At 49.7% G+C, this 10831-nt stretch overlaps 1 protein-coding gene across 2 annotated transcripts in view; it reads right to left on the bottom strand.

Moving 5' to 3' along the window:
- The window catches only part of NT5M (5',3'-nucleotidase, mitochondrial), a 33785-nt gene extending 25280 nt beyond the window's left edge, over window positions 1–8505 (bottom strand). The window contains exons 1-2 of one of the 2 annotated variants that reach the window (XM_054459209.2): window positions 8066–8505; window positions 5241–5341 (exon numbers count right to left, since the gene is read on the bottom strand). In XM_054459209.2, the coding sequence (XP_054315184.1) occupies window positions 5241–5341; window positions 8066–8332 (368 nt within the window). In that variant the 5' untranslated portion in view covers window positions 8333–8505. The remainder of the gene's footprint in view (window positions 1–5240; window positions 5342–8065) is intronic. The other variant, XM_054459208.2, reaches the window with a different exon arrangement.
- Between the last annotated feature and the right edge of the window lie 2326 nt (window positions 8506–10831).

The following is a 10831-nucleotide window of genomic DNA, read 5'->3' on the forward strand; positions in this document are numbered from 1 at the left end:
TAACTTGCCTGACATCTGGGAATGAGATTCTGGGGAAGTGAGGATGTAAGCCTGGGCAGCCAATGTCCAGAACCCCACTCCAAACCACCGTGCCCTGCAGCTCCCCAGGCCACAGTCATGTGGCTGCAGGTCAGCACATGCTGATCCAGGCCACGAGCAGGGTTTTGAAAGCTTAAGCGTGAATGCTGTACACATATTCTTTGCCTCTCAGACTCTTGCTACAGGAACATGATACATCAAGTTCATACCATAAACCAGAATAAAATTCACTACTCTGCAGGACTCAGACTCACGTCCAAAGATAAATTACTACCAAATAAGGTCTACGATTCAACTCAAACTCTGTATTTTGTGTTTCTCTGACACCTATTTATCATATTAGAACTTTAAAAGTTGACAATTTTTAGAGGCATTTATATGACACAATGAAGGCCAAATCATACCTTACATTTGATTTGTCATTCAGGTTGCTAAATTCAAGCAAAAATGTGGCCAATAAAGTTATCCAAGTCTAGAAATAAATCCTTATATTGATGCTCAATTAATTCTCAGCAAGAGTGTGAATACAATACAGTGGGAAAAAAGTAGTCTCTTCAATAAATGGAACTGGGACAACAAGATATCTACATGCAAAAGAATGAAGTTTGACCCCCTGCCTCACACCATATACAAAAATTAACTCAAAATGGATCATAGGCCTAAATGGAAGAGCTAAAACTAAAACTCTTTTTTTTTTTTTTTTTTTAAGACAGAGTCTCACTCTGTCGGCCCAGGCTGGAGTCCAGTGGCGCAATCTTGGCTCACTGCAAGCTCTGCCTCCCAGGTTCACACCATTCTCCTGCCTCAGCCCCCTGAGTAGCTGGGACTACAGGCGCCCGCCACCACACCCAGCTAATTTTTTTTGTATTTTTAGTACAGACGGGGTTTCACCGTGTTAGCCAGGATGGTCTTGATCTCCTGACCTCATGATCCACCCGCCTCGGCCTCCCAAAGTGCTGGGATTACAAGCGTGAGCCACCACGCCCAGCACAAAACTAAAACTCTTAAAGAAAACACAGGGGCAAATCTTTGTATTTTTTGTATTTTTAGTAGAGATGGGGTTTCACCATGTTGGCCAGGCTGATCTCGAACTCCTGACCTCAGGTGATCTGCCTGCCTTGGCCTCCCAAAGTGCTGGGATTAGAGGCGTGAGCCACTGTGCTCAGCCGAATCTTTTATTTTTAGACAGGGTCTCACTCTGTCACCTAGGCTGGAGTGCAGTGGTGTGAACTTGGCTCACTGCAAACCCTGCCCCTTCCCCCACTCCCTCCAGCCCCCTAAGGCTCAAGTGATCCTCCCACTTCAGCCTCCCAAGTAGCTGGGATCACAGGCACGCACCACTATGCCTGGCTATTTTTGTTGTATTTTTTAGTGGAGGCAGGGTCTCCCCATGTTGGCCAGGCTGGGCTCAAATTCCTGAGCTCAAGTGATCTGCCTGCCTCGGCCTGCCAAGTGCTGAGATTACAAGCGTAAGCCAGCACACCTGGCCTCAAGCATCTTTTTATGTGCTCACTGGACATTTTAAATTTTCTTTAAAGAAATGTTCATTCAATCCTTTGTTGAGGTTTTCAATTGGTTTCTCTATTTTTATTGTTAGCTTTTGGACAAGGTCAGGCACAGGATAACTTACTTTTGGGTATACCACTACCTTTTTGTATTTTTTGTAGAGACAGGGTCTCACTATGTTGCCCCAGCTGGTCTTGAACTGCTGGCCTCAAGTGATCCTCCTGCCTTGGCTTTCTGCTGAGATTACAGGCATAAGCCACTGTGCCTGGCTTTTTTTCATTGTAAACTTGTAAGAGTTCCTTATATATTCTAGATACAAGTCTCTTATCAGATACATGATTTACAAATATATTCCCTCATTCTGTAGATTTTCGTTTCACTTTCTTAATTTTGTCCTTAGAAACACGAAAGTTAAGCCGGGAGAGGTGGCTCACACCTGTAATCCCAGCACTTTGGGAGGCTGAGGAGGGTGGATCAGAAGGTCAGGAGATCAAGACCATCCTGGCTAACCCCATCTCTACTAAAAATACAAAAAATTAGCCAGGTATGGTGGTGGGTGCCTATAGTCCCAGCTACTCGGGAGGCTGAGGCAGGAGAATGGCATGAACCCAGGAGGCAGAGGTTGCAGTGAGCCAAGATCGTGCCACTGCACTCCAGCCTGGGCGAAAGAGTGAGACTCCGTCTCAAAAAAAAAAAAAAAAAAGCCACAAAAGTTTTTATTTTTGGTGTAGTCCAATTTTTCTGTATTTTTCTTTTGTCACTTGCATTTTTGTGTTATATGAAGAAGCCATTGCTGACCCAAGGTCAGCAACTCTGTCTCAAAAACTCTGTCTCAAAAAAAAAAAAAAAAAAAAAGATGCTTGAGCATCATTAGCCATCAGAGAAATGCAAACCAAAATTCACAAAATCACTTCACACCCACAAGGATGGCTAAAGTAAAACAGAAATTAACAAGTATTGACAAAGATGTGGAGAAAGTGGAACCTTCATATGATGCTAGTGGGAAATGTGCAATGGTACAATTGCTTTGGAAAATAGTTTGACAGTTCCTCAAAATGTCAAACATAGAATTATCCTATGGCCTAGCAATTCCATTCCTAGGTTTATTCTCAAAAGAATTGAAAACATCTGTAATCCCAGCACTTTTGGAGGCTGAGGCACGAGGACTGCTTGAGCCTAGGAGTTTGAGACCAGCCTAGGCAACATAGGTAGATCCTACCTCTACAAAAAATGAAAAATTAGCTGGGTGTAGTAGTGTGCATCTGTGGTCACAGCTACTCTAGAGGCTGAGGCAGGAGGATCATTTGAGTCCAGGCGGTAAAGGCTGCAGTGAGCCGTCATCATGCCACTGCACTCCAGCCTTTTCCAGTGGCTGGAATATCATTCAGCCATAAAAATAGTAAGTACTGATAGATGCTACAACATGAATGAACCTTGAAAACATGTGCTAAATGAAAGAAGCCAGACCCAAAAGACCACATATTATATGATGCCATTTATACGAAATCCCCAGAATAGGCAAATTCCTAAAGACAGAAAGTAGATTAGCAGGTGCCAGGGGCTGGCAGGGAGCACAGGAATGGGAGTGACTGCTGATGGGTACAGGGTTTCTTTTGGGGATGATGAAAAAGCTCTGAAGCAGATATGATGATGGTTGCATGGTTGCACAACTTTGTGGATGGTTTTGTGAAACCACTGGATTATATGCTTCAAATGGGTGGACTGTATGGTATGTCTTCTTTTTTTTTTTTTTTTTTTCTTTTTGAGACAGAGTTTCACTCTGTTGCCCAGGCTGGAGTGCAATGGTGCAATCTCGGCTCACTGCAACCTCCGCCTCCCAGGTTCAAGAGATTCTCCTGCCTCAGCCTCCCAAGTAGCTGGGATTACAGGCACCCGCCCCCACGCCCAGCTAATTTTTCTATTTTTAGTAGAGATGGGGTTTCACCATGTTGGCCAGGCTGGTCTCGAACTCCTGACCTCTTGATCTGCCCGCCTCGACCTCCCAAAGTGCTGGGATTATAGGCATAAGCCACGGCGCCCAGCTGGTATGTCATTATTATATGTCAATAAGGCTGTTTTTAAAAAGCTCTCAGGGAAGCACATCCTCTGTAATTGTCAACAGGTCACTGAGTGGGGGCTTCAGTCCATAGAACTACTCATTTCACCAGAACAAAACAGAAATATCTCAAGCAATACTACTTCTCTTTCCTTAAACACTTTTTCTAAATGAGGTTTCCCACTGAACCTCTTTTCCTTCAGCTCTTTGGACAATCCGCAATTGTCTTCAGTTTGTGATTCTTTTTTTGAGACAGAGTTTCACTCTTGTTGCCCAGGCTAGAGTGCAATGGAGCAATCTCAGCTCACTGCAACCTCCACTTCCTGGGCTCAAGCGATTCTCCTGCTTCAGCCTCCTAAGTAGCTGGGATTACAGGCGCCCACCACCACGCCCAGCTAATTGTTTGTATTTTTAGTAGAGACAGGGTTTCTTTTTTTTTTGGAGGCGGAATCTCGCTCTGTCACCTACGCTAGAGTGTAGTGGCGCGATCTTGGCTCACTGTACAACCTCCGCCTCCCAGGTTCAAACAATTATCCTGCCTCAGCCTCCCAAGTAACTGGGACTACATGTGCATGCCGCCACGCCCAGCGAAGTTTTTGTATTTTAGTACAGATGGGGTTTCACCATGCTGCCCAGGCTGGTCTCAAACTCCTGAGTTCAGGCAATCCACCTGCCTCAGCCTCCCAAAGTGCTAGGATTACAGGCGTGAACCACCGTACCTGGCTGAGGTAGGGTTTCATCATGTTGGCCAGGCTGGTCTCGAACTCCTGACCTCAGGTGATCCACCCGCCTCAGCCTCCCAAAGTGCTAGGATTACAGGCGTGAGCCACTGTACCCGGCTGAGATAAGGTTTCATCATCTTGGCCAGGCTGGTCTCGAACTCCTGATCTCAGGTAATCCACCCGCCTTGGCCTCTCAAAGTGCTGGGATTACAGGCATGAGCCACCGTGCCCGGCCATTTTGTGATTCTTTAATGTCTGCTCTGTCTGGACTGGAAGCTCCATGAGGGCAAGGACTATACTTTGCTCACTGCTGAAACACTGGGGCCTGCAGTATCTAGCACAGTCAGTTCTGAGATATTTGCTGAATAAATGAGCTTTGAGATGGAGTTTCGCTCTTCTTGCCCAGGCTGGAGTGCAATGCGCGATCTCGGCTCACCACAATCTCTGCCTCCCGGGTTCAAGTGTTTCTCCTGCCTCAGCCTCCTGAGTAGCTGGGATTACAGGCATGCGCCACCATGCCCAGCTAATTTTTGTATTTTTAGTTGAGATGGGGTTTCTCCATGTTGGTCAGGCTGGTCTCAAACTCCCGACCTCAGGTGATCCGCCCGCCTCAGCAAAGTGCTAGGATTACAGGCATGAGCCACCATGTCTAGCCATTGAATAAATGAGCTTTGAACACCCAGGGAACCACATCAAATTAAACTGGGTATTTCCTCAAGTTCCTGGATCAAAACATCACAGCCTACAAACCGAGATCATTATATTTGGTGGTTTTCCCCAGGCTCAGCAATGACGAGGCAAGTGCAGCCTTGCGCAGGGCCAAGGAGAGAGAAAGGAGAAGGCAGAGGAGGGAAGAAGCAGGAAGGAGATACAGGGCTGAGTGGCCCGGCCGGGCAGGACTGGGAGGACAAACTTACTTTTGTAGGCTGGCCATCTCTTTCACAGCTTCCACAGCCCCTGGCAGAGGCTCAAGTTCAAAAAAGAAATTCTTTGACTCCCAAATGCTGATGGCCTTCTCCTGAGAAGTTGAGAAAAGCAAGTTACTTCTGGGGTCCTCAGCACCTTACTGCCCTCATCTTGGGAAGTACATCCAAGCTATAGGGGGAGTGGTTCTGCATTCCTCTCACTCCCCCAAACACACACCCAAGGACGTATTTCCTGGGGGAAGCACAGAGAGTATGTGGACTTCGAACCCCTTTCCAGAAAGGACCTGACTTCGTCGGGATCCAGCAGAGACCAGCTAAGGTGTCAGGCCCATGGACTCCTACACCTGCCGGAGATCTCTGGGACCTGAGGCCAATCATCAGGAACTGCGTGCTTGCTAGGCTGGATTCGAGTGGCCAAAAGCATTGTGGAAACTGAGGCTGGACCAGCTCTTACCATGGTAGTAGAGTCCTTAAACTTGAGAACTGGAGGGACTCAGAGATCTTTAAGGTGCCATGAGGGATAAGGGGGAGGGGGAGACAGGGTAAAAGGACAATTCAGGGAGCTCGAGGATCCTCCTCACATTAAGCAGAAAAGCTCTGCTTTTATCGGTTTTATATGTTGAGGTGCCAATAAGTACATTAAAAAAAAAAAAAGGATTCTGCTGCTTTTAGAGTTGCAAAGCAAAAATGCAGACCCTCATTTTACATGTCAGAAAACTGAGGCTCAGAATGGGGAAGAGATCCACCTGATGTCACACAGCAAAACAGCAGCTGAGCTGGGAGGAGAACCCCCAACACCAACCCTCTCCTCCCCACTCTCCAACCCCCGCTGCCTTTCTCCTTCCCCTGTTCTGCTGCAGGGCCAGAACGCAGCACCTTTTCTGGGGTCAGGCAAGGGGAAAGTGACAACCAGAGGGGAGACACATCTGGGCCTATTAGAAGCAGGAGCCTAAATCCCACGTGTGCAGTGCAGGAAATGCCTCTGCCAGCTATTCTGCACACTACAGAAAGACAGCCACCCTGTCACATGGACAGCCGGAGGATGCCCTGACAGCACACCAGCAACACTCTCAGGAACCACAGGGACTAGGCAAATGCATGCTTATTACTGAAACACATTTGATCCTCACATCCCACATGGGGTACTGTGAAGACCAAAGGGAATACAGACAGAGCAGAATTTTGAAAAGTAGAAATGCCTACATACACAAAAGGAGCCACGTGTGTGTGGGGGGAGTTGTTTTAACCACAGATACTGGGCCAGCTTGCCCAAGGGGAGGCCCAGGGATGCCCACAGCAGCAAGCCGTGCCTCAGGAAGGGAAGTAGGGGAAGCCAGCAGATTACTCCCAGGGCACCCTGCTTACTGCCCCGTGCCTTTGCCTTGTGCTTGGAAACCAGTAACCCCGCACATACAGAGCCTACATATTTGCACAAAGAACTGGAAAAGCTGCTGCACTTTTCAGAGTTGGTGGTGGGCTTGGTTTCCATGTTAATACACTCCTGGGCGGATATATGGTGTCCAGACTCCCCATGCCGAGCACTGCCTATAAATGAACACTCGCCGCACACTGGAGCCTATTCCTGAGGCTGCAGAAAGTACCAGGGCATTTTCTCCCGTTTAAAGTTTATTATTAGGCATCCGCCCTGGAAGAGCTCAGCACACTGGGCTCTGTTAAAGTCACCTTCTGAAGTGCCTGGTGTTGATGGAGACAAATGGTACTTGGTTTCCTTTTTTAACACCTGTCCCTCAACAAACCACATTACTGATGAGGCATCTTTCTGAAGTCAGAAGAAATGTCACTTGTTAGAGACAGTAGTACAGAGAACAGGACTGCGGAGTGGGGAGCACTAACTGTGCTTGGGAGGCAGACAGACTTGGGTTTGAGTCCTGACTGAGCCTCTGAGCAGCATGTGACTTGGGGCAAGTTTCCTCATCTGGAAAACAGAGATAATAATATCTACCCAACATAAGAGAGGATGCAGTGAACTTGTGGCTAAAAAACGGGCTCTTATAACTTCCTTCTCCTCTTTATCAAACCCTCCAGCAGCAACCCTAGGTGGCCAATCAAGGGATGAGAGAAAACACTCAGCCTCTTTAATTTTGTGCATACCAAAATCCCCTGTTCCTTTTGCAAAATACTTCAAATTTACCAACCAAGATCTGTGTGTAAACGTCCCTCCTTGGATCTTTCCCCTCTATCCATCCTGGACAGAACACCTCGGGAGTCGGATGGTAGGGGTTGAGCTCAGGTGTTCAGCAAGGCCAGCTCTGCAAGGGGATAAGAAATGAGGTGGATCCCACCTCACCTGGACCATTGACTCACTGTGTGACCCCCAGAAAGTCACACAACCTCTCTGGGCCTCAAATACCCCTGGAAGCTATGCTTTCTTGGACAACAGCAAAAAAGATGGCTAAAGACACCCATCAAAGTCCTGCGAACAAAGAAGTGGGAATATGACTGCGGTCGGGGTGAAAGAGGACAACTTATAACGTTTATTTTTCTAAAAATTTAACAAACGACTGGAGGCCAAATATGCCACAAATTTTGAAGTCAGCTTTAGATGCAGAGTTAGGTATATTAACACTTTGTACTCTCCCGCATTTTCAGAAGCCTTGGATGGCAGCCAACAGATCCTGAGCGCGGGGCCGCATCTTCCCGGTGCGCTGTGGCCCCTAGTCCCCCCCAGACCCTATTCTACCAGAGGGCCACCCCGAGAATGGGGCGCTGACCGTCCAAGGTCACCCGCGCAGGGGCGGGGTCTGGGGCTCGGGGCAAGAAGGAGGCCCGGCGCGGGGCGGGGCGGGGACGCTCACGCTCAGCCCTGGCCGCAAGCTGCCGTACTGCTCCGACACCCAGAAGCCGCGCCGGTCCTCCAGCGCGATGAAGGGCTGGTCGGGAAAGCGCGCGCGGAACTTCCTGAGGAATCCGCCCTCGAAGTCGGCCAGCACGCCGTCCATGTCCACCAGCACCCGCAGGGCGCGGCCTCCCGCCAGGCCCGGCCCGCCCGCCGCCCCGCGCCGCCCCACGGGAACCGCCGCGCTGCAGAGCCGCCACGCACACCAGCCGCCCAGCCGGCTCATGGCCCAGCACGCTGGCCCGTCGTGGGCGCGGGGACCTGGGCCGCGCCGTGCTGCCGGGGCCGGCCAGACATGCCCGCCGCGGAGGAGAAGCCCCCAACGCTGGGGCGCGCGTGGGGCGCGGGGCGCGGGGGGGGGAGCGCGGGGCGCGGGCGCGCAGGTACCGACCCCAGAGCGAGGCCGCGGCGCGCGCGGTCCTTAAAGGAACACGCGCCGGCGGAGGCGGAGCCCCGGGGCGGGGCTTCGAGGACGGACAGCGTTAAGCGCCGTGCGCCTCTAGAAGGTCCGCGCTCCCGAGCTCTCGATTTGTGTCTTCTCCGTGGACCCTGGGCCCGGACTGCCTCCTCCCACTGCACAGACTACCATGGAGGAGCAGTGCAAACCGAGAAGCAGGCCTGTGTCGTTAGACATTTTTGAGCACTAACTGTGTCGAGTGTGAACCAAATAAACAAAGTTCCTGCCATCCTGGAACTTACGTTTTAGAAGGGGATCCAGACAACAGGATGGAGGAACCAAAACAGGGTGCACTCTGAAAGCCTCTCTGCTTTATTTACAGCAAGTGTCTGCGGAGAGACTGATAGAACCAATATCGTGCTAACATCATACAGCCTTAGTAAAACTGATGATTCTCAGGTAAATATATGAATAAATATTATGTACCCCTGTATAGTCTGCTTTTTTTTTTTTTTTTTTTTTTTGAGACAGGGTCTTGCTCTGTTACCCAGGGTGGAGGCAGTGGCGTGATCTCGGTTCCCTGCAGCCATGAGTTTCTGGGCCCAAGGGATCCTCCTGCTTCTGCCTCCTGAGTAGCTGGGACCACAGGGGCCTGCCACCACACCCTGGTAATTTTTTTTTTTTTTTTTTTGAGACAGAAGTCTTCCTATGTTGGGCTCAAACGATCCTCCCACCTCAGCCTCCCAAAGTGCTGGAATAACAGGAGTGAGCTACCATGCCCAGCCCACTTTTTTTCTTTTCAAGAAAAAAACAAAACAAAAATCACACGGCGATGGGATGGTGGAGAGAGGTGGAGGGATTAGCAGGGATGGGCAGGGAGGGCCTCTCCTAGGAAGTGATGCTGGAACAGAGACATCATGAGGAGAAAGAGCAGGCAAGAACCAAAGAGACAAGAGACCCCATCCACAAGGGCAGCAAGCTCAAAGGCCTGAGGGCTCAGGAAGGAGAGAAGCCAAAAAAAGCACAATTTTCTTTTCAGGTTTTAAGTACAGGGATACATGTGCAGATTTGTTATATAAATTGACTCTTGGGGGTTTAGTGTACAGATTATTACTACCCAGGTAATAAGCATAGTTCCTGATAGGTAGTTTTTCCATCCTCACCCTCCTCCCACTCTCCACCCTCAAGTAGGTCACCGTGTCTGTTGTACCCATCATTACGTCCATGTTTACTCAATGTTTAGTTCCCACTTTTAAGTGAGAGCATGAGGTAATTTTCTGTTCCTGTGTTTGCTTAGGATAATCGTCTCCAGCTCCATCCATGTGGCTGCAAAAGACATGATCTTATTCTTTTTTTATGACTGTGTAGTATCCTATGGTATATATGTACCACATTCTCTCTTTTTTTTTTTTTCTTGATATGGAGTCTTGCTCTTGTTGCCCAGGCTGGAGTGCAGTGGCAGGATCTCAGCTCACTGCAACCTCCACCTCCCAGGTTCAAGCGATTCCCCTGCCTCAGCCTCCCAAGTGGCTGGCATTACAGGCGCCCACCACCACACCCAGCTTTTTTGCATTTTTAGTAGAGACAGGGTTTCACTGTGTTGGCCAGGCTGATCTCCAACTCCTGACCTTGTGATCTGCCTGCCTCGGCCTCCCAAAGTGCCGGGGTTACAGGTGTGAGCCACCGCACCCGGCTGATTTTTGTATTTTTAGTAGAGACAGGGTTTCACCATGTTGGCCAGGCTGGCCTCAAAGTCCTGAACTCAGGTGATCCGCCCCCTGCCTCGGCCTCCCAAAGTGCTGGGATTAAAGGCGTGAGCCACTGCACGCAGCCTGTGTTACAGCTCTTTTAGCCCCACCATTTGGCAGGTCCCGAGTTCTTGTCCTGCATCCAGGAAGAATGAGGTAGGCAGACAAGTGGAGAGTGAGCAAGATGAAGAGGAGCTTTATTGAGCAACAGAATAGTTCAGAAGAGACCTGCAGTGGGCAGCTCCTCTCCATAGCCAGGGTTTCCCCACAAGTGTTCAGCTTTCAGCAGAGAGGGTAGCTCTTCTCTGGTAGGCAGCTCATCCCAACAAGTGTCCAGCTGTCAGCAGAAAGGGTAGTTCCTCTCTGCAGCTGGTTTTCTCCCCATCTACCCGTCCTCTCTGTGAGTCTGGCTGAGTCCAGGGTTTTTTATGGACCTCAGAGGGGAAGAAGTGAGTGCTGATTGGTCCATGGGCGGCCATAGGTGGCCATGAGCAGGCCTGGGGAAAAGCACCCCAAGTTCCCCGGTCTGGTACTGGGACTGGTGACCTGGCCCCCAGGCTTCAGGCCCTTCTAGGATTGA

The sequence above is a fragment of the Pongo pygmaeus genome, chromosome 19, assembly GCF_028885625.2.
Source record: "Pongo pygmaeus isolate AG05252 chromosome 19, NHGRI_mPonPyg2-v2.0_pri, whole genome shotgun sequence".
NCBI classification, from domain to species: domain Eukaryota; kingdom Metazoa; phylum Chordata; class Mammalia; order Primates; family Hominidae; genus Pongo; species Pongo pygmaeus.